At 38.4% G+C, this 27,199-nt stretch overlaps 1 protein-coding gene across 1 annotated transcript in view; it reads left to right on the top strand.

Annotated features, from left to right (window-relative positions):
* CDKAL1 (CDKAL1 threonylcarbamoyladenosine tRNA methylthiotransferase) overlaps positions 1-27,199 on the top strand; it is a 667,990-nt gene that overhangs the window by 172,936 nt on the left and 467,855 nt on the right. Inside the window, exon 6 of the mRNA XM_007454853.1 lies at positions 8,720-8,816. Coding sequence (XP_007454915.1) covers positions 8,720-8,816 — 97 coding nt within the window. The remainder of the gene's footprint in view (positions 1-8,719; positions 8,817-27,199) is intronic.

Here is a 27,199-nt window from a genome sequence, read left to right on the forward strand (position 1 = left end):
GCTTTGGGAGGTGAAAGAAGGCAAATTTGAATGAATAAGTGGAAGCTATCTAGAGGTAGAGTTTACTAAGAAGAACATATGGACAAAAACATGTGTACAGTGATTAAACAGGAAATTTTGAAGTAATGAACTTCCTGCCATTGAGGAAATAAAGCAGAAGCCACATGACCATTTATAAGGAATATTGTAGAAAATATGAAACATTTGGGTGAAACGTATTTAACAGGGCCACCTTCCTATCCAAGAGGATGTCTGGGAATGTTGGGGAGCACTGTGAGGTTACCTAAAGTAAGTTAGGGAGGTAGGTAGGGAGGAATATGGCACATAATCCTCTGAAATTGGTCTTTATCCCAACATGATGGCTCCCGAGAAGCTGGTCCCGTTGCCTTACCACAGATGCTGGGGAATCTTTCCCTTGCCTTGTTTTGGTGTCAGGCTTTTGGAAACAGTGTTATGAGTGTCCTCTTTATTTTCTTAACTCCTTATCCAACAGAGATAACTATTATTTACAATTTGGAATATTTCCTTTCAGAATCCCTGGCAGGATTCAGAGAGAAGCATCTTCCTGTAAGCCTAAGGAATCTTTCCCATTCTCTGAACTTGATTCCCTTTGGAGCATGAGGCTACCCAGGCCCACCTGGTGCTTTCTTACTGTGTTTCTTATCCTCTCGTGAGTGTGCAAGCACAAGTCACCCATTTTCTGATTTCTGCAGGAGGTTCTTCTTCCTACTTCTTGCCATCCCTCCTGTCTTTGGTCTCTCCCCCTTTTCCCCTATAGCATTTTTTTTTTTTTTTTTTTCAGTACACGGGCCTCTCACTGTTGTGGCCTCTCCCACTGCGGAGCACGGGCTCTGGACGCGCAGGCTCAGTACGGGCCCAGCCGCTCCGCGGCATGTGGGATCTTCCCGGACCGCGCGGCACGAACCCGTGTACCCTGCATCGGCAGGCGGACTCTCAACCACTGGGCCACCAGGGAAGCCCTCCCCTATAGCTTTTTAAAAATACATTTTTACACTTCTCATTGAAATTCCCTTTTCTATAATGAACCAACCTTCCTTATGCTGTTAACCTCTTCACAGAAGTCTATGTCCTTGTCATTTATACCTCAATGAAGGTGGGAAGAAAAAAAAGTCCTTGCCCTATTCTCACCATCTTTCTTAAAGTCACAGAATCCTTTCTTCAAACAAAATATTTCACAGACTCTTGATAGGTAGAGCAGAAGAAAGCACAGTAACAGGATGTAGGAGGAAGAGGAAGTCTCTGGTCCTGCTTGCTCAGCCCCCTCTGTGTCCCTGACCTGGTCCCTCAGGGACCTCACTGGGAGTCAGCGTTCCACAGCCCTGCATTCAGAGAAGCTACCTCTCCTTCATAACTGGGTACCCTTGGGTATCTTTACATGGGCACATGCTTCTCCCACAGGGCTGCTCGCAACTGTCCTCGCTACCTCGGCATCTCTGTTCTTCCCCTGCAAGCAAAAACCTGGGTTGTAAGGCCTATTTCTTCCTTTTTTCACTAGATTGCGAGAACACCTTGGGGGTGGAGACTATCCTTTTATTTTTTTGTTCCCTTGTGTTTAGCATGTGGTGAGTGACTGAATGGTAGAATGGAAAAGTAAAATGCTGAATTAATGACTTTTAAATAAATAATAGTTCTTATAGGTGAACCCAGGAACTTGTATTGCAGTAAGCACAATGAAGGAAACCTATTGAACCTGAAATCAAGTGGGAATTTCTTCACTGGTTTTATATGGCCAGTTCATCAGGGAATGGCAACTTGTTATATCCAGATACACTTTAAAGAAATGACTGCTGTGTCTAAAAGGATTAACTATTGTACTATGATAATCTGCCTCAGGTGCCTCCTATCTTTGCCACTGTTACTAAGTGTTGAGAAACTTTTACCCTTTGGACTCCTCTTTTCACTATAGTCCAATGAAGGCCATTCCCCGTGTGGTAACATTCTTTCTTCTCATGGGGCATAAAATGTGCAAATTACGTTTTTAGCTTTGTTGGTTAAAATAATATTCAGTATTGTGACCCTGAGATTAAACCCCAGTTACTTTGGATTTGAATGTCTCCAGACAGCCCCAGTTACCTATTTAAATGTATCTGTTTGCATTATTTTTTTAGACTGACAAATCCTATCAAGACTTAGAGTAACTTTATTTTCAACTTGGTGGCTCCTAGCCTAACTCTGCAAGTCTTGATAACAGTCATGTATGGAGACAGTTGCATTGTTGCTGCCAAGTCTTTCCTCCTTGACTGGTTGTTCCAAAATTTGAAAGAAGGGCATCGTGGTTATGGAAATAGATCACATAGATCCTTAGTTGTTTTATCTTAGATTATCTGCTGAGGTGTTTTTATGAGTTTCACATGGCTACATGCCTGCACATAAGTACTTAAAATAGTGTCCTCTCACTTGAGTATTTGAATGCAGACAGTACTCACTTGCAGAGTAGTTAAGAGTGCTTGCTTTGCATAGAAACAGATTGGTTTTGACCCTTCTTCCAGTACTGCTGTTTTTAGAGGGGTATCAATATACATTTAGAAATTAAAAAATCAGATGTATATTTAAGAATACTTTTTAATAAAAGAAAATTTTGATTGAAGACTTAGATATTACTATGAGTATTTTTATATAGGTTAAATATCAATTTGCAGGAAGGATATAAGGAATAAGAGAAATGAACATGGAGAAGAAGCAACATTTCCTCTTTATCTGCTACTTACAGAGAACTGAATTTTTCTTGATCGATCCATGCATTTACTACTCTTCTGTTAGACTGATTTTGTTCACAAGACTCAGGAAAACAAGAGCTGTGAAATATTAAATTGTGTTTCTACTTTGAAGACATTCAATATATTATAATCTGTGTCAATTTCTGTGTTGTTTTAATCAAGAAATGTTTGCTCCAATGTTTATTACACAATCAAAACTCAAGTTTGATTTATGTTCTGAAATGTAGGATTCAAGGACTCAGGAGATCCTGGGTGCTCATCCCAGCTCCAGCACTAAATCCACAAAGTGTGGAACTTTGGACCTCGACCATTGCGTCTTCTTGAATATCAATTTTCTCATCTATGAGATAATGATATTATATCATCTTTATGTGTTTTCTATGATGCTGTGAATTTTAAGATTCTGTACAAATTATTTCTTTCATTTGGTGCTTGGCAGAAAAGAAGAAAAGGTTTCTTTATGTTTTCTTTATTACTCAAGTTAATGCTCTAGACAAGGATGCATCTCTGTTTTAATTTAGTAATGCGTTTCAAGAAAATATGAATGATTATATTGAATTAACTTTGCATTCAATTTTCATTATACTATATGTGCTGCCTAAGCGAGCACTCAGTTTTCATGTTAATTGACATTTCAAGGCTATCTAAAATGAAAACATGGACATTTATAGTATTTTTAAATTTCTTAAGGTATTATTCTTATCAGCATTCATATGTTGAAGGGTAAGGCTTTAAAAAATGTGTCTGTGCTGGGTATATTTCTAAAGAAAAAAATTTCAGGCCTTATTTCAGGCTTATGAACCTGAGCAAAGTTTACTAAACAAGAAGAACAGGATGTAAGAAAGGAATGTTTAGAACAAGAGCACTCTTCGAGAAATTGCATTAAAACTTTTGATACTTTATTTGGTCACGGAGTGTAGCATCAATATTCCATAGCTGGGCCATGATTTTTGGCTTATAGTTCTGGTCTACCCTAGCATTTTAAAGCCAAATTCAATAAAAGCATGAAATAATATTTTATTTTTTTATTTATTTATTTTTTGCGGTACGTGGGCCTCTCACTGCTGTGGCCTCTCCCGTTGCAGAGCACAGGCTCCGGATGCGCAGCCTCAGCGGCCATGGCTCACGGGCCCAGCCGCTCCGCGGCATGTGGGATCTTCCCGGACCGGGGCACGAACCCGTGTCCCCTGCATTGGCAGGCGGATTCTGAACCACTGCGCCACCAGGGAAGCCCATGAAATAATATTTTAAATAAGTTATTTAAACATCTCTATTTTGAAATTTCCTCTTAATTTTCTGGTGTTCTACTTACTCCCTAAGATCAGCCTTGGACTGTTCTTTCATGACCTGGTCTAGTGTTGATAAAGTCAGCAGAACGCTTTCCCTGGGTTGTTGTATATTGGCTATACTGTTTTCAAATATGTTATACAACTAACTATATTAATGGTGACCTTGATGAAGTACATATAAATGCTAATCATGATTATTATTGCTGTTATAGTATTGTTGGTGGTGATATTACCTTGTTTTGTTTTTGACACTAATATTTTTTAGCCTATGGGAATGCTTCTACATTGCTAAAGAACCTTACAGTTTTGTACTCAATAAGGATTCTCTCCACACCTTTAGGGATTGTTGCATCCACTGTCATCAACCATCACTTTGGAATTCATTTCAAAAATCTACCCCCAGCTCTATTGCCAGCCAGCTGAACTGCATTCAGAGACTTGATGGGCATTAGCAGAACCTCAGATTTGGTGTGTCCTCTTGGAATTTCCTTCTATCCCAGTACTCAGCTTCTGCTGACAGCTAGTGGCACGACTTTTCTTTTATCTTCTTAGACTAGGGATCGGTAGTCTCTGGCCTTTGGGCCAAATCTGACATGCTGCTTGTTTTTAAAAAAGTTTTATTGGAACAGAGATGTACCCATTTGTTTAAGTATTGTGTCTATCTGCTTTTGCTCTAAGGTGGCAGAGTTAAGCAGTTACAACAGAGACCTGTGATCACCAAAGCCTGAAGTAATTTACTCTCTGGCTCTTTTTAGAAAATGTCTGTTAATCCCTGCCTCAGACTCAAAACCTTGACATCACCTTTGATTCATCCTTGGGGTTTCTCAAGTATATTCCAGCAGGAGAACTCATCTCCTTTTAACTTTTTTTTTTTTTTATCCTCCACATGTGTTCAGGTCCTCACACCCTTTTGCCTAGGGTATTAAATGAATTTCCCCAACCCCTGGCTTCTTTTCCCTGTGTATTTCATTTTGCACCTTGCCACCAGGGTCCTGTTCTCAAAGTCTGGCTTTACTCTGTGTCCACTCTGCCACCAAAATTTAAAGTTTCCCCACTGCCCACTACATTGGAGCCTGTCCAGCCTTTTTTGTAAGGCTCCTTGCACAATATGAGCCCTATGAGTCTCCCTTATATAGAAATTCTTTCTATAATGAAATGCTTTCCCCTAACTTCCTCCCTTCTTGCCTTTGTCTCTGGTGTAACAACTGCCTGGAGCTTTTCCTGCCTCCATTTCACCCTCTCCAACTCCTGTCTCCCCTTAAAATCCTCTCAACTTTTTTCATAAAGCGTTTTACTGTATTTTTCTGTGTGCATATTCTTTGTCCCTCCATGATATGTTGCCTGTACATCTTTCTGTCATGTTAGGGCATTTTACTTGATGCTGTGTTGTTTATGTTCTTTTACATCTCATCTCATCCATTATAAACCAGAAGCTCGTCGAGTGTAAAGTGCCTATCTTCCTCTTACTGTGGTCCCTTAAACACTCACTATCATGTCTTAGACATGCTTAATAATTAAGTAATTGAATCACATTACTGGAAGCCAGCTTTTTTTTTTTTTAATAAATTTATTTTATTTTTATTTATTTTTGGCTGCGTTGGGTCTTTGTTGCTGCGTGCGGGCTTTCTCTAGTTGCGGCTAGCAGGGGCTACTCTTCGTTGCGGTGCGTGGGCTTCTCACTGCGGTGGCTTCTCTTGTTGAGGAGCACGGACTCTAGGCATGCAGGCTCCAGTTGTTGTGACTTGCAGGCTCAGTAGTTGTGGCTTGCGGGCTCGAGAGTGCAGGCTCAGTAGTTGTGGTGCACAGGCTTAGCTGCTCCGCAGCATGTGGGATCTTCCTGGACCAGGGCTCGAACCCGTGTCCCCTGCATTGGCAGGTAGATTCTTAACCACTGCGCCACCAGGGAAACCCTGGAAGCCAGCTTTTTAATTTGGATTTAATAATTGGTGACCTCACAGACCCTTGAACATTCGGCAGTGATTCTAGGTGCATAGCTAAAGTTTGTGAAGAAACCAGATGTTATTTCCTTGTACATGTTATTAATGTAAATAGAAAGATTTTTTTGTTTGATAAGGTATTTCATATTTACTACAAGAAAACTGTGTGCAATGGTGTGCTTGGTACTGATAAAAAAAAAAAAAAAAAAAAAAAAGTTATTTCCTTGTACATGTTATTAATGTAAATAGAAAGATTTTTTTGTTTGATAAGGTATTTCATATTTACTACAAGAAAACTGTGTGCAATGGTGTGCTTGGTACTGATAAAAAAAAAAAAAAAAAAAGAAAAAACCAAGTGCAGAGCCAGGCAGTAATTCTCTTGGATATGTTAAGCAATTTACCAACGTCAGATTTTCTTGATTCTATTAACAAGCTTTTTCAGGATTCCAAATGGAAAAGTTATACCAGCGTACTTTAAGAAGTTACGGAAGTGAAATGCTTATGGATGCTGTTAAACTAGTATTTTGTCCTCTGCCCGTTCATTCATTTAATCCTTCTCTGCATATTTCCCAGGGGTTTTGATGTGGCTGTTGATCACCCATAGCTAGTTCTGTTAACCATCCCCTGCCACCTTTTTTAGGCTTTCAGTTCTGAATTTGTAGCCTTGAAAAAGTTGACAGAAACAAAAAAGGGTGTCAGATATAGAGACTTTTCACTTCATGGTGGTGTAGTCTAAAAGTTACAAGTCTAGAAACTGGACTGCTGATTCCCTTAGCTTTCTCAGTTGGTTTCAGAAACCTAGACATTGCCTGGGGTGGGGGGCTCAGAAACACAGTTGGTGTACAAAACACAGTACCCGAGCAACCAGTGGAAAAAAGTAAACAAAGCATCACAAGTCCCAAACCCACATACTTGAAAAAGAATTGAAGACTTAAAATTTTAATATAAATGGGTAAAGAATATGAATAGTTTCTAGGAAAAGTTGTTAGCTCTGCTTGGTTTACCACTGTCTTCTAGCACAGAATCAATGTTTGCTGTATGCGTGTGTGCCCAGACAAATGAGTAACACCCACATAAAATATATCCCAACTTCCTCCTAAGTAAAGAAATGCCTAATAAAATAACCAGACATATATACCTTTGAACCAACGTTTCTACTTCTTAGAATTTATGTTAGGGAAATATAGCATAGATTTTGCATCTAGGTTTTTATAATCCAGAAATACTGTCTCAAATATTCAAAGATTATCTATCCATCCACATGTATTTGTATGTGTAGGTGTGTGCATATGTCTATATGCATGTGTATTGTGAAAAACTTTGTAATAGTGAAAAATTGGAAATAACCTAAATGCCTATCAGAACACAAATAGTTAAGCTGTAGTATACCTACATTGTAATGTTTAAAAAGGATGAGGTTCCACTACTGGGTATATATCCAGGATATATAAATACTAATTCAAAGAGATATGTGCATCCCCAATGTTCTTAGCAGCATTGTTTACAATTGCCAATATAAGGAAGCAACCTAAGTGTCCCTCAGCAGATGAATGGATAAAGAAGATGTGGTGTATAGAGACACACACATACACACAGTGGAATACTACTGAGCCATAAAAAAAGAACAAATTTGTGCCATTTGTAACAATAGGGATGGACATGGAAGGTATTATGCTAAGTGAAATAAGTCAGAGAAAGACAAATACTGTATAATATCACTTATATGTGGAATCTAAAAAATAAAACAAACTAGTGAATTTAACAAAAAATAACAGGTACATAAAACAAACAAGTGGTTACCAGTGGAGAGAAGGAAGGGGTTTGGGCAAGATAGGGGTAAGGGATTAAGAGGTACAAACTACTATGTATAAAGTAAATAAGCTATAAGCTGTGGGGATATATTGTATAACATGGGGAATATAGCCAATATTTTATAATAACTATAAATGGTGTATAACCTTTAAAAATTGTGAATCGCTGTGTTGTACACCTGTAACTTCAATAATACTTCAATTAAACTTCAATTAAAAAAATAAAATACAAAAAAAAGGGGTGAGGCTGATCTTTAAAGAAACAAAAGGAAAGATACACAAGGTGTATTGGATGGAAGTTGTAAAACAAAATATTGTTTCATCTTTGTGTATTTATAGTGAACAGAGGTCTAGTTACACATCATACCTGCATATGAGAGGGATTGTCTGGACATAAGCATAAATAATCTATAAGTTGTAGACAGTCTCTGAGGAAAAGAAGTGAGGAGATGTGTGAATTCTCAGGATAGAGGGAGTATTATACCTTCTGTTTCTTACTTTTGTGTTCAATTTTTTCAATGTATATTTTACTTTTATACTAGACAAAAGACTGGGAACTCATATAGTATGTTTTAATACTAATATTTAAAATAATGAATGATTTAAAATAATTGAATGGCTAATGTATATCTGGAATATGTGGTTTTCAAGAACGATTTATATCCTTGAATATTCTATATAAGTAAAATTTTTTGTTTTATAATGAGGATGTAATGAAAGACATGATCAGATTGGACTTCCATTGTGTTGTTTATGGTGTGTTAAATAGACACATAGTTCAGAAGTCTTATTATAATGCATTTTTTTGAAGCAGTTGTAAGAAAATCCTGTTTGATGCTAGATGGTCATGTTATGTTTTAGGGAACTTAGGTGCACTAACATCAGTTTCCAGGGGTACGCTTGTGAGGAAAAGAATTAACACTGTTTTCTCTTCAATCTTTTAGAAAAGCTCAAGAGGAGAACAAGAAAATAGTGCTTGCTGGATGTGTTCCTCAAGCCCAGCCTCGTCAGGACTACCTTAAAGGGCTGAGCATCATAGGGGTAAGCTTGTACCTGGTAGGAAACAAGACAGTCCTACATTGTTAAAACTTGTCATGGCTCCACATTTTATTTTCTATTTCTAGGTTGTTTACAAGCTAGGTTACACTTCTGGCTGTCCTTAACATACTTTCCCTATTGCCACGGAAACTTTGTTATGTCTGTGTAACGTCTGAACCTAGTGCGAAAACATGTTCTAGGTTCTCTCATTTAAAAAGAAAAAGTTACACAATAGAAAGCCATAGTATGGAATTTAAGGTCATTAATTGTAACCTGGTCTTTGTCTGTGTGTCCAGCACTATCTCTTGCCATATCATACTATATAGGTGTCTTTTTTGGAATGTCCCACTTCCATCTTACTCATCCCCCCAAGACGTGGCTTCACCATTACCCCTTCTCTCAGCCCGCCCTGACTACTCTGCGCAGGCCTCGATAATCCTGTCTCTGGGTTCCTTTCACTTACTATGCAGTTACCTTTCATTTGATCTCTCAGCATTTCACAGAGTTGTATTTTTGGGGTTAACTTACGTGGTTTTTTGAATACAGCCCACCTCTCTTTTTGAATTATTAGCTCCACGCTGACAGCTTTTCAGTCCTTTTTTAAACACCCACTGCGTTTCTCCAGCCTTTCCCAAGGTGCCTGAAATACAGTAGGCATCCTTTCAATCAGTGTGTGGTGACTGACTGAATGAAAGAAGCTTCCTTTTGTACTTCTGTTGTGTTAGTGTGCTTCTTTCCCTGTTGGGCAGTAAGTTCTGTGAAGTCAGGAGATGACTACTTCCTATAATACCTTTCTTATTCTTTGTGGACATCACTGTTCACAAATGCCCAGAGGGAGTTAGCATTCAGACAGTACTTGTTGACCAAATGGTGGTGTTTCATCCTTCCCACCATTCCGTTACAGCTGTACTCACTGTGGTTAGTAATGATCTTCTTTTAAAGAGGCTCTATTAATTTAAAAATATATATAAAAATATTGTATGCTCATAGAAAAAATTGTATGAAAAATTGGCATCTGGATTGAGACTTATTGGAGTTTTTTCCTTATTTGATGTACTATTGATAGGTTCTTTTTTTATATATAATTATAATTACCTTTGGAAGGTTTGCTGTATTTTTTTTTGTTTTAGAAGATGTTGGGGGTAGGAGTTAATTAATTAATTAATTTTTGCTGTGTTAGGTCTTTGTTTCTGTGCGAGGGCTTTCTCTAGTTGTGGCAAGCGGGAGCCATTGTTTCTGTGCGAGGGCTTTCTCTAGTTGTGGCAAGCGGGAGCCACTCTTCATCGCGGTGCACAGGCCTCTCACTATTGCGGCCTCTGTTGTTGCGGAGCATAGGCTCCAGACGTGCAGGCTCAGTAGTTGTGGCTCACGGGCCTAGTTGCTCCACGGCATGTGTGATCCTCCCAGACCAGGGCTCAAACCCGTGTCTGCTGCATTAGCAGGCAGACTCTCAACCACTGCGCCACCAGGGAAGCCCAATTGATAGGTTCTTATACTGTATTCTCAGTGTAGTGAACTTGTTTTCTGCTGTGAAGTCCTTGCCCCACTGGCAAATTTAATAATCTTTGAACAAACATTCTCATGTTAAACAAACAGGACCTGAATGTTTGGGAACTTTAGTTTGTTTTCACCACTTGTCTGTTTACATTTTGATTTCTCTGGGTTTAAGGAATGGACTGAGTATGGACTCCTGAGTTATCTTTTCATGTCAGACTAACTTTCTCCATAAACATAATCCTGCTGTGTTAGGGAAATAGAAAACTAGTTAGAATTCTGTTTTAGAGATAAAGTGTGGTAAAAGCTTAGAATTCATCTTTGAGTTCATCTCAAGGAATTAAGTTCCCAGAATAGTAGAATTTCTGTAGCATGGCAAAAGTCTCTTCTCTGTGTACATTATGGTAACATTTCCCTGAACTCGACTGTGTGTTGTGCAGAGCTTAGTGTATGTGAGTATATTGGGTGGATTCTCAAGATGGTGGGAGAGAGGATGCCCAGCGCTGGTGATACGGAACACTATATTCAGGAATGACATAAACTCGTGCGTATGGCAAATAAACATTTTTTTCCCCATTTAATCTAGCATCCTTTCTGTTTTGTCTCTTTGTCTCATTTTATTACCCTTAAAATTCTTTATATTTATTTAGCTTCTTTATAATTGGAGAAACAATACATGTTTGAAAAAGTGAATAGAAAGAAAATTCATAATCCTCTCACCCTAACACAATAATTATCCCCTTCAGACTTTTAACCTCTGCATATTTTACTTAATTGTAATCTCAAAACTATTTTGTGTCCTTATTTTTCCACGAGATTTTATTCCATGAGCTCTTTATCCATTTTAAGTCCTGTGTTAACTTTCTGCTGAAGGGTATACCGTAAGTTACTTAACTGTTATTAATTGTTGGATATAAGTAGTTTTCTAATTTTTAGGAAATTTACATCATACAATAATGCTTATACAGGGCTTTTTAAATTTAAGTTCAGTATATTGTGAAAAGTTTCCAGAAGTAGAATTGCACTAACAATAGCAACATTTCGGGGTTGTAGTTTAATTATATCTTCAGCATTTGGTATTATTACTAAAGTATAAGATTGTTCTTTGTCAGCATCATTTTATAGAGCATTTTCATCTGTGGTAGCTATATGACATCTATCATAACTGACACTTTATATATAAAAATTATGTACAGGAGAACTGAAAATTTTGAAGAAAATGTGGAGAAGGAAACCAATATTATTTATAATTGGCATTTGGAGAGATCTATTTCTGAATATAATTGTTGAACTGCTACAAAATCAGAAACCTTCTGAAACTTAGTGAGTTACAGTCAAGTAAAGAAATGAATTAGAGGCTTCCATGGTGGCGCAGTGGTTAAGAATCTACCTGCCAATGCAGGGGACATGGGTTCGAGCCATGGTCTGGGAAGATCCCACATGCCACGGAGCAACTAAGCCTGTGAGCCACAACTACTGAGCCTGCACTCTAGAGCCTGCGAGCGACAACTACCGAACCCGTGTGCTACAACTACTGAAGCCCGCGCATTTAGAGCCTGTGTTCTGCAACAAGAGAAGCCACCACAATGAGAAACCCATGCACCACAATGAAGAGTAGCCCCTGCTGCAACTAGAGAAAGCCCTTGCGCAGCAATGAACACCCAACACAGCCAAAAATAAATAAATTTATTTTAAAAAATATATTGGTTTACACAAAGAAAAAACAATTCTGAAGTGTAAAAAAAAATATGAAGGTGTTTAAATTCATTGACTTGGGAACCTATTTTTAGGAGGATGTTTAGAATTGTATTGCACAGTTGATTTACAGGCTGTGTGAAATTGTTGTTCCTTCAGAGAATTTTCCTCACAGAGTTTCTGTGATGGGAGGGCGTTAATAGAAGTCGAAGGAAGACCAGCTGTAACTGTATTATGTGCTTTCACCTCCTGCTAGGATTTGTCTGTGTTGTGCCACGTACAGGGAGGATGGTCTGCTCTGTTGACCAAGTGATCGAAATAAAAGGCTGCCTTTAGATGGTGAGCAAGGTACTTATTGCACACTTGAGTTAAAAAGACAAGTCTGGGGCTTCCCTGGTGGCGCAGTGGTTGGGAGTCCGCCTGCCGATGCAGTGGGCGCGGGTTCGTGCCCCGGTCCGGGAGGATCCCGTGTGCCGTGGAGCAGCTGGGCCTGTGGGCCATGGCCGCTGAGCCTGCGCGTCCGGAGCCTGTGCTCCGCGACGGGAGAGGCCGCGGCAGTGAGAGGGCCGTGTACCGCAAGGAAAAAAAAAAAAAAAAGACAAGTCTGTGCCATGTTTGCAGGTGCTCCTGGAGTAAGCATTTAAGAAGATGTTTAATAAGGAAGAATGATATTTGTTACCATCATAACGTTAATTTCCACCCATATCAGCCTTTAGAAATGGGACAGTTGATGTGTTTCCATAATCAGAGAGAGCAGTGTGGTGAGGGCACTTAGTAATTGGTGATTTGACTCCTGGGCTTTATATTATCATCTGTCGTAATGTCTCCTAAATCTAGTTGTGATTAATATTTTCTGTGTGGTGGGACGGAGAAAGAAAATAACAGAATATCAACCAGAAGTAATACCTATCAACCTCTGGGTCCGGAAGAACTGGCTTTGGTGGCAGTAATCTTTAGGCTTCTCCAATCCAAGTTTTTTTTTTTTATAGCGGGAGAGGAGAAAGAACAGATTTGAAAACGTATATGTGTTGGATAGAAAGACCTTTTTTTAACCAAAACTTTTTCTCTAGCATGATTAAATGAAGTTTATATCTAGAATATAAATTTATAAAAACATAAATTTATAGGTAATCAGTGAAGAATCAAGATTTTTTCATTTTTATGGGATCTTGAAACATTTTACCTTACAGTGAAAATTTTCATTTCTCTCTTTTTTTCAAATAAAATTCATTCATTCATTCATTTTATTTTTGGCTGCGTTGGGTCTTCATTACTGTGTGCAGGCTTTCTCTAGTTGCAGCTTGCGGGCTCTAGAGCGCAGGCTCAGTAGTTGTGGTGCACGGGCTTAGGTGCTCCACGGCATGTGGGATCTTCCCGGACCAGGGCTCAAATCCGTGTCCCCAACATTGGCAGGTGGATTCTTAACCACTGCACCACCAGGGAAGTCCCTTCATTTCTCTTTTGACAAATATTTATGGTTAACTATTCACCTTGGAATTAGTTTTCATGCAATGTCACTTTTTTTTTTTTAAATCACTGATCTTATTTGTTTACATTGGTTACTCTGTGTCTAGCGGTAGGTAGTTCCAAGATGTTGTGACTATACCTATTGAATGCTACTTTTCTTCTCTTTAGTTTGTTTTTTGGCCGGAAAGTTTTTTTTAGTGTAGTCAACCAGAAAGGGTGTTCTGTTTTAAAGTCTGGTAGCAAAAAAGAATAATAGACTTCAGAGCTCAGAAAGCCAGGCTTTAAATCCCAGGGCTGCCACATTATTGTTTTTTCTATTTAGCTAGTACTTACTGAGTGCCTACTAAGTACTAGCTACTGTTCCAGGTGCTAGGAATGCAGCAGTATATAAAATCACCAAAGATCCCTGTCCCCATAGAGCTTGCATTCTAGTTCTTGGGGAGAGAAATCTGATTTGAGCCTAGAACATCTTCAGCCTTCTGGAGAGTGTGGCAGGATGGGTCCCTAGATGATGGGGAGATTGATTAGTTGGGAATTTCTCTGTAAGGTTCAGATGGAAATACACTTTGTGTCCATCAGCTGGAAGTTGTGTTAGGAATAGATGGCTGAAATAGTATTTATTTGCTTGAGTTCTGCTTAAGGTAGTGTTATTTCTCAGTTCTTAATAGTAGTCATTATTGATAGGCATGACATTTATTAGGAAGGTTGGTTTTTATTCTGTTACAGGAAAGCATGTTTACAGAATTGTACATTTTGTGTAGGTTTTATGAGCTAATAAAGACTGCATCTGAAATTGGTCTTGGCATTGATTCATTAGGCTTATCTTTGTATAATATCTCTAGAAATCCTAAATAAACTGTGAATTAATAAACAGGTTGTAACATTTAAAAACATTTTTAAAACATGCAATTCAAAGCAGAATACAGTTAGATGCTGAAAATTTGTATATGACAGAACTTCCTGATGTGCCAGCTGTGAGCCCTGCAGGCAGATGCATATTTTCTTTGGACAGCTGAACAAAAATGTGGTTTAACACAGGTGTCCACTTATCTCAGAGACTCTTACCAGGTTGATTTGCAGTGGTTTAAACATCTTTTCAGGCAAGCTGCTCTAATCCTAAAAAGTCAGACAGCGTGATGGCTCTTTCATATGTGAATGTTAATTTCGAAAATTATGTGTATAAATAAAGCAGCATTTGAAAGAGGATACGTTTTAGAACATTTCTATCATATTACTGTGTTCCAGAAGGTAGATAGACTCATGAGATGGAATAATGTCACGGTAATGGTGGCATTGCTATCGAGGGCAAAAGTTTAGAAGCTAACTGTCCTTCTCCTATTTGTCCTACTTCATGTCTTCTGATATTTCTTCACATGTCATATTCCATTTTTTTACCTTTAATTATCAAAATGGCAGTATTGTAACAGAATGACATGTAGATTTAAAAGCCCATTCATTTTTTTACCTTCCTAGATCTGTTGCTTTTACTTTTTCATGGCTTCCTCTAATTTTATCTATATGTGTATACATTTTTCACCTACTGAATTATCAAAAGGTAATCTAGCATACTAGGAGCTAGGTTACACAGGTTCATATCCCTGCTCCACCACTTATTAGCTGCGTGACCTTGTACAAGTTACTTAACCTCTCTGTGCCACAGTTTCTTCATCATAGAATGGAGGTAATAATAGAACCTAACTCCGAGTTTTGTAAGGGTTAAAGTATTTAATACACATAATGTGCTTAGCATGGTCCCTGGCACATAGTTAGTGCTCTGTGTTAGCATTTTTAAAAAAATTTAATTATCTTACTAGTAGAGTTAACACTGAGCACAGCTATGTGCCTGGAATGAAACTATTTGCTAGAGATACAGAGCTGAATAAAACTTGTCTGTCCTTAAAGACAGTAAAATCTGAGGAGAGCTGCAAATAATCATGATAAATATGCATAGGAATAAAATCTGGTGGGCACACAGAGGTTGAAACCATTCTTGACTAGGGTTTCAAAGGATGAGTAGTGGTTTGATGAGTGGAGAAAGGAGAGAGGGCTTTTGAGCAGAAGCAGTAACGTATCTAAGGAAAAGCATGTGTGCTTAAGCGTGCCTGGAAGGGAGAAGGAATAGCAAGAAGTGCACCCTGATTTGAGTGTAATTTGGAGGCGCTAATTTTAAGAGGTATAGCTTGGAGTAGTGCAGATGAGTAATAAATAGGGTGGAAAGAAGGAGTTTGCATTCAGTGAAATGCTTAAGTCAGAATCAACATGACAGGGTGAAAGACTGAGGGAGGGTAGGGGTAAGATAGTGTGAAAAGGTAAGTGTCAGAAGCAGTATAATCCAGTGGTTATTTCTATATGCCCTTTATTCATTATATGTTAATTATTTTCTTGTATGTTATTGATACTAATTTTTTTGTTATTTTAAGTACAATTTATTGAAATGTAATTAACATGTAATGAAATCACCTCTGATGAATTTCGTACAGAACATTTCCACTGCACCTGAAATTTCCCTTGTCTCCTTCTGTGGTCAGCTCCCCCAACTCCCACCCCCAGCAAACAGTAAACACAGTCCTCGGAAACCATTGTTCTGATTTCTGTCCCTATAGTTTTGCCTTTTTCAGAATGTCAAATAAATGGAATTATAGGCATACATCAGAAATATTTTGGGTTTGGTTCCAGACCACTGCAATAAAGCAAACATCACAGTAAAGCAAGTCACATGATCTTTTTTCTTTTCAAGTGTATATAAAAGTTGTGTTTACACCATACTGTAGTCTCTTAAGTGTGCAATAGCATTATGTCTAAAAAATATATTCATACCTTAATTTAATTTTATTTAAAAAAATATTTACTTGGCTGTGCTGGGTCTTAGTTGCAGCAGGTGGGATCTTCACTGGGCCGTGCGGGATCTTTAGTTGCGGCATGCGGAATCTTTAGATGGGGGTGTGCGGGATCTAGTTCCCTGACCAGGGATTGAACCCAGGCCCCCTGCATTGGGAGCATGGAGTCTTAACCACTGGACCACCAGGGAAGTCCCCATACCTTCATTTTAAATACTGCTTTATTATTAAAAAATGCTAAGCATCATCTGAGCCTTCAGTGAGTCACAGTCTTTTTGGGGGTGGAGGCTCTTACCTTAGTGTTGATGACTGCTGACCTATGAGGGTGGTGGTTACTGAAGAGGGGTGGCTGTGGCCGTTTCTTAAAATAAGAGAACAACTGAAGTTTGCTGCATTGACTGACTCTTCCTTTCATGAACAGTTTCTCTGCAGCCTGCAGTACTATTTGATAGGATTTTACCCACAGTAGAACTTTCAAAATTGGAGTCAGTTGTGTCAAATCCTTCTTCTTTGTCAACTAAGTTTATGTAATAGTCTAAATCCTTTTTTGTCATTTCAGTAATCAGTTAAGTTTGCTATCTTATGTGGGTGCTGTTCATGCTGCCCTAAATTAATTACAGTAGTGACATTAAAGACCACTTATCACACATCACCACAACAAATATAATAATGAAAAAGTTTGAAGTATTGTGAGGATCACCAAAATGTGACACTGAGACAGGAAGTGAGCAAATGCTGCAGGAAAAATGCTGCCAATAGACTTGCTCCATGCAGGGTTGCCACAAACCTTCAATTTATAAAAAACTCAGTATTTGGAAAGTGCTGTAAAGTGAAGTGCAATAGAATGAGGTATGCCTGTATATGTTACTTTGTTTCTTTTTTCACTTAGCATGATTCATTCAGTATTCATACATGTTGTAATTATTATTATTATTTTTTAACATCTTTATTGGAGTATAATTGCTTTACAATGGTGTGTTAGTTTCTGCTTTACAGCAAAGTGAATCAGTTATACATATACATATATCCCCATATCTCTTCCCTCTTGCATCTCCCTCCCTCCCACCCTCTCTATCCCACCCTTCTAACTGGTCACAAAGCACCGAGCTGATTTCCCTGTGCTATGCGACTGCTTCCCACTAGCTATCTATTTTACGTTTTGTTGTGATTATTAATAGTTTGTTACTTTTTATTGTATGGAATTATTTAACTGTATGGATGGACCACAGTTTGTCTATCCATTTAGCAAGTTGATGGAAATTTGTGTTGTTTCCAGTTTGGGGCTATGAAGAATAAAGCTGCTGTAAACATTCGTGCACAGGTCTTTGTGTGAATTATGTTGCATTCTCTTGGGTGAATACCTAGGAATGGTATTGCTTGGTCCTATGGTCAGCATCTGCTCAGCCTTTTAAAAATTGCCAAAGTGTTTTCCAAAACAGCTATACTATTTTGCATTTCCACCAGCAGTTCATTTGCTTCACATCTTGACCAAAGCTTGGTACTCCCAGTTTAATTTTAGCTGTTGTACTAGGAATGAGTAGTATCTCATTGTGGTTTTAATTTGTTTTCTCTGTTGGCTAATGATGTTGAGCATATTTTCTGTGATTGTTTAATATCCATATGTCTTTGGTAAAGTTTTATCACTTTCCCCTCTTTTTTGGTGACCTTAAGTTAGGAAACTGTTTCTTAGGTAGCCACATACAGCTATTTCTTAGGACACAGAAGGAAAGAAATTGATAAATTGGACTTCATCAAAAGTAATTCCTTTGGCTCCCCCAAAGATACTGTTAAGATGAAAAGATAAGCCAGGGATTGGGAGAAAACATTTCCAAAACACATATCTCCTAAAGGGTTTATACCAGAATATCTAAAGGACTCCTACAACTCAACAGCAGGGAATCAACCTGTTTTAACTTGGGAAAATTTGTGTGTCTTTTTATCATTATTTTTCATTGCCTTTTAAAATTTTGATACATTAGAAACTTGGAATTTGAGGGAGAGGGGAATGAGTGGGTAATTTCTCCTGTGGTTTCAAAACTTAAAATTTACGTTTCCAGGATCTAGGAACAGGTCTGATAAAGTATATATTTTTTCTTTTTCTTTTAGACCTTTTTTTTTTTTTTTTTAAATTATGGAAAGAATTTGTTCAACCCTTCAATCTGTTTGCAGTTTACTGTGGTGGACACTTACAAGCTCCATAAAGCCAGGAATTTTGTTTGCTATTATTTTACAGCTTTATATATATATATATTTTTTTTTTTTTTCTGTTTTCAGTACATGGGCCTCTCACTGTTGTGGCCTCTCCCGTCGCGGAGCGCAGGCTCCGGACGCACAGACTCAGCGGCCATGGCTCACGGGCCCAGCCGCTCCGCGGCATGTGGGATCTTCCCAAACCGGGGCACGAACCCGTGTCCCCTGCATCAGCAGGCGGACTCTCAACCACTGTGCCACCAGGGAAGCCCAGCTTTACATATTTTACATTAGTTTCTGTACTTACTACAGTGTCTGGCTCAGTAAATACTTATTGAGTGAATATTTGTTAAATATGAAGTATACATTTATATTTTTCCATATTGTTCTCAGTTCCAGCAGCATTTATTTTTAAAATTTCCCTTCCCTCTTTTATGGCGCTAACTCTTATCATGTTTGTTTCTTAATTAATGTATGAGTTTCACATGTCCCATAACAAGTTACCAGAAATGTGGTTGGTTAAAACAACACGCATTTATTATCTTACAATTCTGGAGATAAGTTGGGCATGGGTTTTACTGGGCTAAAATCAAGGTATTGACAGGGCTGCATCCTTTTCTGGAGGCTCTAGGAGAGTCTTCTTCCTTGTCCTTTCCAGCTTTTAGAGGCCACCACATTCCTTGACTTGTGGCCCCCTTCTTCCGTCTTTAAGGCCAGCAATGCAATGCCATCTCTCTCTGACCCTTCTTCTATCTTGATCTCTCTCTCTATCCGGAGATGGGAAAGATCCTCAGCTTTTAAGGACTCATGTGAATAGATTGGGCCTATCTGGATAATCCAGGTTAATCTCATCATCTCAAGGTGTTTAATCTTAATCACACCTGCAAAGTCCATTTGCCATGGAAGGTAATTTACTCTCTGGTTCTGGGATCATGACTTGAACATCTTTGAGAGACCATTATTCTGCCTACTACATGCAACATTGTTTATTAGTTGATGTTTTACATCCCTAATGTGTATTTCTGTTTTATTCTAGTACTACTGTTTTCAACTTTAGTATTACTTTATGTATAATTTTTTACTTTATAACATGTCCTATTATTTAATATGGCTATAATATTCTAATGTCCCAAAGAATGTTTCTCTATGTAATTGAATTTAGCATGTTGATTTTAGTTTCTTAAAGATCCCCCCCCAACCCCTGTGAGAAAGTTTTATAGGTATTTTAATTGGATTTAAGGGGGAAAAGTTCCTGGTACTGATCCCCATTTTGTTGGCATCCATCTAGCCTGGCCTCATCTTTCACTTAGTAATTTTTATCTCTTACTCAGTGTTCATCACTCACTGGTACCATTCAGGTAGAAAATATGCTTTTAGTGGTGTGTGGAATGTGCTGTCATATAACTTTTGATGAAAGGGCTATTTGTACTGCTGGGGAAGAATTTTTCTCAATGAAGAGGTGAAAGAAGATGAAACTGTACTAGCAGATGAGAAGGTGTTTTTGAAAAAGTTAAACCACATGTAGCATCGAATGCTCTTTTGTGTAACATTAGTAAACTTGTTCATGGGCTTGTGAATTCAAGAAATCTGTCTTCCAGGGCTTCCCTGGTGGTGCAGTGGTTCAGAAACTGCCTGCCAATGCAGGGGACATGGGTTCGAGCCCTGGTCTGGGAAGATCCCACATGCCACGGAGCAACTGGGCCTGTGAGCCACAATTACTGAGCCTGCGCGTCTGAAGCCTGTGCTCCGCAACAACAGAGGCCGCAATAGTGAGAGGCCTGCGCACCGCGATGAAGAGTGGCCCCCCCTTGCCACAACTAGAGAAAGCCCTCGCACAGAAACGAAGACCCAACACAGCCATAAATAAATAAATACATTAAAAAAAAAAAAATCTGTCTTCCAGCAGAGTTAGCTCTGGACTTCTCCAAATTTAAGAGATTTGGAAATTGAGCTCTTCCAATACCATTTATAGAGGTAGGGACCTCCCTTAACAGCTTGAAGGAAAATTTTTTAGAGAGAAAAATATTTTTTTACCATGAAGTCGGTATTGATTTAACCTGTCAAATGCTGATTATTGGATCAAGCTCCCATTATGGTAAAAGTGAAAAATCTGAACATGCATTTAATGGAAAAGGCTTTTTATAGTATAGTTCTTAACAGAGATAGAAAGAAAGGCATTTTTTTCTTTTAAAGGTTGATAGAGTTTTTAGGTGGTTTTAAAGTGTTGGTCTGATATTTCTTAATTACAATAAAATGACAGGTTGTCCTACTTTATTTATATACAATCAAAATTAAGAGAGCTAATGAGAGAGTTCCTCTGTATCTGTGTTGATGTGTATCTATAATTTATTAACCTTTGTTACTCCTGAAAGGATTTGAAGTGTCTTGGGATAAAATCAAGAGGTAGTAAAACCCCAGCCAGATTCATACAAGTATAAAAAGACTCACACCAAGTAATAGAGAAATGTGGATAGAGAGTGCTCTTTGCACATTTTTGATAGAATTAGCGTGAGTGATGCTACTGAGATTGTTCAGTTAACCCTCCAATCACTTCCTTTCGTAGGTAGAATATAAAGTGTAACCAGCACAACATGAGCTACAAGGTCTCACATAGTCTTCCTTCCCTGATTATCTGACCTCATCTCCTACCACGATGGCCCTCATTCGCCATCACTTCTGTCTCTCAACCCCTGTATGTGCCCTTCCCTCTGGAGGTTCACGTTGGTGCTTCTGTCTTATGGTTCACGCCCCAGTATCAGTGCTGCCTGTCCAGAGGTTGACCTGGACCGCTGTAGTAAAATTGCCCTCTCCTCCTCCAGCCACTCCCAGATTTTATTTTCTTCATAGCATCTATCATGATAGGAGATGAACATTTTCAGTTGTTTACCTGTTTGTCTCCTCCAAATAGAATGTAAGGCCCATGAAGCAGGGACTTGGTATTTTCACCATTAGATCCCCCGTTCCTAGAACAGTCATAGTGCTTGGTTGATGCTTAATAGATACTTGTCAAGTGAATGCATGCACGGCAGAGGTGATTGGTGGGTGAGCGTTTGGGGGAATAGTTGTTGCCTGGTTAACTTGAAAGTCCAAGTTCAGTTGGATATCGTTTTGTGATCAGTTAGTAATGACCTCGGTGTGTAAAGGAAAAGGGAAATTCACAAAACGTGCCCCTTATGTGCCATTCCTAGATAAGATATACTAAGACCATTTGGCTAGAATTTAGCAGGATACCTTCGTGCCTTAGTTCCCTCAGCCTAGGAAATAACAGTAAGTGTCTACTGCTGAGGGATGTTCTGAGGATTAAAAGTGATGGTGCATGTGGTGTGTTAGCATGGAGCCTGGGACATGGTAATTGCTCAAGAAATGTTAACTATCAACGGTGTTATTAGTAGTCTGGTTGCAGCTTATCTAGCTGCTGGTTTTTCAGAAAAAAAGATACTTCAAGTGCATAATAAAGCTGAACTTCTGACTGCAGGACAGTATTAGCCTATTCCCTGATGACTCTTATTTTAGCCTAGTTGGCAAAATTGTGTTTGAGGTGTGAGTTAGTTTCCTAGGGCTTCCTTAACACGTCACCACAAACTGGGTGGCTGTCTTAGACATACTCTAAACCTGCCCTTTCCAGTGTGGTTGCCAAAAGCCACAGGTGAATATTTAAGTGAATTAAAATCAAAATTCAGTTCTTCAGTCACAGTTAGCTGTGTTTCCAGTACACAGTAACTACATGCGGCTAGTGACTACCATGTTGGACAGCCCAGTGTATAAACATTTCCGTCCTTGTACAAAGTTCTGTTGGAGAGCACTGTTCGAAACAGGAAACTTCAGAATAGCTCTTTTATTTGCTTTAGGTGGCTTTGTATAGGTTTGTTTCTTCAATATATGTTGAGTTATAAATTTGGAGTAGTTCATAATCGCTGAATAAAATATTTTTATGGGTTTCTTTTAAAAGTTCTGCAGCAGAATGACTCATTAATGTTATTTATGAATTGTTTATTCACCAACTCCTTTCTTCATTGTCAAGATCATATGGAGTCAGTAATAGAACATACCGCATGTCTTTTTTTTTCCTGTATAGTTATAACTAAGTGCCTGAAGGACACAAGATACTGTTCTATTTATTTTATTTGAATTATATGCCAGAGACTAAGCTCTTGTGTATTCAGGGCTACAATTTATAGTGTTAATTAAGAACAGCTTTCCTTTTCTTCCCAGAATGAATTCAATATATTCCTCATTACTGTATGTGAATCTTGAGTTTGTTCTCACTCAGGACTGCTTTTTCTTCTCTCCCTGCCTCCCACCCTGTTCTTTTTGCCTCCCAGCCTCTCCCTCTTCCACTTAATTCCCCCTACCCTGACTCTTCTCTCTCTTTCTTCAGTCTCCTCTTTCTTTTTTTCTCCCAGTGCTTCCTCCAGTATCCTCCTTACTAGAAATGGAAGTGACACATTTTCTTTAAAGCATTTAATGAACTTCCACCCTGCTTTTTGTAATCAAATGCTTTTTTCTCTTTTTCTTAAAGTTTGGTAGAGCCTTCCTTTTGAAGTCCTGGATTCCCCCCACACCACCCTGCGATTACTGATCAGGTGTAGGCAATATCTATTTTTCTGCCTTAAAAGTGAATGTGATAATCAAGTACTTTTTCAAAATCAGAGGATATATTTTCAGCTTGATGCATTTCAGAATTGATGCATTCACGTCAATTTTTTGTGACCATTAGGGTAAAAGAAAATCTTCATCTCTTCAACACCCACACCCACACTTTAAGTTTTACTTATTTATTTATTTATTTTATTTATTTATTTTTGCGGTACGCGGGCCTCACACTGCTGTGGCCTCTCCCGTTGCAGAGCACAGGCTCCGGATGCGCAGGCTCAGCGGCCATGACTCACGGGCCTAGCCGCTCCGCGGTATGTGGGATTTTCCCAGACCAGGGCACGGACCCGTGTCCCCTGCATCGGCAGGCGGACTCTCAACCATTACGCCACCAGGGAAGCCCTAAAGTTTTATTTTGACATAATTTCACACTCACAGAAAAGTGGTGAAAATAAAGAATTAACGTATACCATTTACCCAGATTCCCCAAATGTTAATATTTTACCAAATTTACTTATTCTTTTTATATATAGACATTTTTCCTGATCCTTTTGAGAGCAAGATGTAAACCTGATGCCTCTTTACTTCTAAATATCCTTATATTTAAAAAACAAGGCTATTCTCATATCACTATAGTCTAATTATAAAAATCAGGAATTTAACATTGCTAAAATACTATCAGTTAGTGTGCAGACCTTATTCAGATCTTGTTAATTGTTCCAATAATGTCCCTTATAGGAAAAGAAAAATCCCAGATCTAGACCCAAAGTTACATTCAGTTGTCAGGTCTCTTTAAGTCTCCTTTAACTGGAAAATTTCCTCAGTTTTTTCTTGAGTTTCATGACCTTGTCATTAGAACATTTGACCACCCTCAACCTTATTTCTGGGGGATGGTGGCAGTAATAACAGCCCTTTTGAGATATAATTCAAACACCACACTATTCTCCCATTTAAATTGTGTAATTCAGTGTTTTTTTTAATTTTTTTTTATTTTTTAACATCTTTATTGGGGTATAATTGCTTTACAATGGTGTGTTAGTTTCTGCTTCATAACAAAGTGAATCAGTTATACATATACATATGTTCCCATATCTCTTCCCTCTTTGTCTCCCTCCCTCCCCCCCTCCCTATCCCACCCCTCCAGACAGCCACAAAGAACCGAGCCGGTTTCCCTGTGCCATGCGGCTGCTATCTACCTTACGTTTGTTAGTATATATATGTCCATGTCTCTCTCTCGCCCTATCCCACCTCACCCTTCCCCCTCCCCATATCCTCAAGTCTGTTCTCCAGTAGGTCTGTGTCTTTATTCCTGTTTTACCCCTAGGTTCTTCATGACATTTTTTTTTCTTAAATTCCATATATATGTGTTAGCATACGGCATTTGTGCTTCTCTTTCTGAGTTACTTCACTCTGTATGACAGACTCTAGGTCCATCCACCTCATTACAAATAGCTCAATTTTGTTTCTTTTTATGGCAGAGTAATATTCCATTGTATATATGTGCCACATCTTCTTTATCCATTCATCCGACGATGGGCACTTAGGTTGTTTCCATCTCCGAATTCAGTGGTGTTTAGTATATTCACAGAGTTATGCGACCATCACCACAATCAATTTTATAATATTTTCATCACTCTGAAAAGAAACACAGTACTCCTTAGCAGTCCCTCTCGTTTCTTTCACCACCTGTCCATTGGTAATCACTAATCTACTTTGCCTCTGAAAATTTCCCTATTATAGTCATTTCATATGCATGGAATCAGACAATATGTTGATTGATTTTTTCCTCTGGCCTCTGTCCTTTGGCATAATGTTTTAACATTATTAATACTTCATTTCCCTTTATGGGTCAATGGCACTTTGTTGTATGGATATATACCACCTTTTGTTTATCTGTTCATCAGTAGATGGGACTTGGGTTGTTTCTGCCTTTTGCGTATTATGAATAATGTTGTGACTATTTGTGTACAAGTTTTGTCTGGGCATACATTTGCATTTCTCTTGGGTATCCAACTAGGATTGGAATTGCTGGATGATATGGTTTAATGGTTTGAAGATCTGCCAGACTGGTTTCCAAAGCAGCAGCCCCATTTTATTGCATTCCCACTAGTGATGTGTGATGTGGGTTCCAGTTTCTCCATATCCTTGCCCACATTTGTTACTGTCTGTCCTTTTGATTATAGCCATCCTAGTGGGTATGAAGTAGTATCTCATTATGGTAAAATATACACAACATAAAGTTTACTATCTTAATCAATTTTAAGTGTATAGTTCAGTGGTGTTAAATACATTCACTCTGCTGTGGAACCATCACCAGCCATCTCCAGAACATTTTCATCTTTCCAAACTGAAAATCTATTCCCGTTAAACAGTAACTGCCCACTTCCTCCATTGTGGTTTTGATTTGCATTTATTGGTTGGTTAATGATGTTGAACATCTTTTCATGTGCTTATTGGCCATTCGTATATCTTTCTTGGAGAAGTGTCTAGTCAGATCTTTTGCCCATTTTTAAATGGCTTGTCTTTTTATTGAGTTCAAGTAGCACTTTATATATTCTAGATTCAGGTCTCTTATCAGGTATATGATTTGCAAAAATTTTCTCCCATTTTCTATGTTGTCTTGTTATTTTCCTAGTAGTGTCCTTTGATGTACCAAGAGGTTTTAATTTTGATGATGTTCAGTTTGCCTTTTTTATCACTCATTCTTTTGGTGTAATAGTAAGAAACTGCTGTCTAATACAAGATTCATCTAGATTTATGGCTTTGTTTTCTTCTAAGAATTTTATGGTTTTAGCTTACCCGCAACTTTTTAACGTTTTAACTCCTCCCTCCACATGTTATTCTGACTTTTCTCCAGGGAACCCGCTTCTTATTCGGTCCATGTGCCATGAGATTGGGTGCAACACTCCCTTTAAACTGTGATGTCTCCAACTGCATAGGAAAGCATTTTTGTTTTGGTTCCATTATTGAATTATTTTATATTGTACTTCTTTTATTCTGTCTTTTCCTCAACTGATATGTTGGTCATTCACCTACATTCACTGGGAAATTTGATCAACTCTTCCCTCCTTATCTTACCTGTATTTCTAATATCGTGGGCAATCTGAGTGTCCATGTGGAATGTCTCACCAGCACTCTAACCTTACTTCCTTACTTCTCAACTCCAGTGGTTATCACCTTTATCAAACTCTTTCAGCAAATTGTTCTCATGACTAGATCTTGGACCTTGCTGTTCTTCAAAAATACTAAATGCCTATATCTGTACTGGGTTATAACCTCCTATTCTCTTTTCTCCTTTATCTCTCTCCATCCTCGCTCCTCTTTTCCACCCTCCCTTTCCTTTCTTCCTTCCTTCCCTCAACCCCCAGCCACTTTATTTCTCCTTTTTGGCTCTGCTTCTTTATCTATCTAATCTATACTTAAAGTTTCATGTTATCCAGCATAATTTCCTTTTTTCCATATCCTTCACATCTGTCCTGTAAATCTCTGTGCTATTTCCCCACCCTTTTGAACCTTCCTGGCACTTGTTAGATGTTTAACAAATGATGAGTGAATGAATGAATGATGGAATGAACAAACCTTGGGTCAATCCATTTGACTGTTTTGCTCCTACGTAAGATCTGCTGGGCCCTGAGGAAAATGACAGCTATACATGGAGTCATTGTTAAAAGTTCATGGTATCTAGTTTCAACTGGTAGCTCAATACCATAGCAATTTTTATGTGTTACTATTCTTCTCTCTCTTTTTTTTTTTTAACCAGGTATTAAATTAATTTATTTTAAACATCCACTCTTCTTATTTAACAATATGCTTTCTCACTCATAGCAGATGAACTTGCTTCTTATTTCACTGAGAAAATTGAGGCCAACAGGTGGGAATCTTGTTTAATATCCTCTTCGACTTCTACAAGAGTAATAGCATCTGTTTTCAGGCTTCCCTCCTAACCCCTTGTCTCCGAAGATGACTTGGCCCCTCTCCCATTCTGGCTTGTGTCTCTACTACCTGTGTTTTGGATCTTACCCTCTCTACTTCCTGAACGACCTAGCTCCAACAATTATTTCTTCTATCTTCCATTCCTTTTTTTTTTTTTTTTTTTTTTTTTTTTTGGGG

Source organism: Lipotes vexillifer, unplaced genomic scaffold (genome assembly GCF_000442215.2).
Source record: "Lipotes vexillifer unplaced genomic scaffold, Lipotes_vexillifer_v1.1 scaffold428, whole genome shotgun sequence".
NCBI classification, from domain to species: domain Eukaryota; kingdom Metazoa; phylum Chordata; class Mammalia; order Artiodactyla; family Lipotidae; genus Lipotes; species Lipotes vexillifer.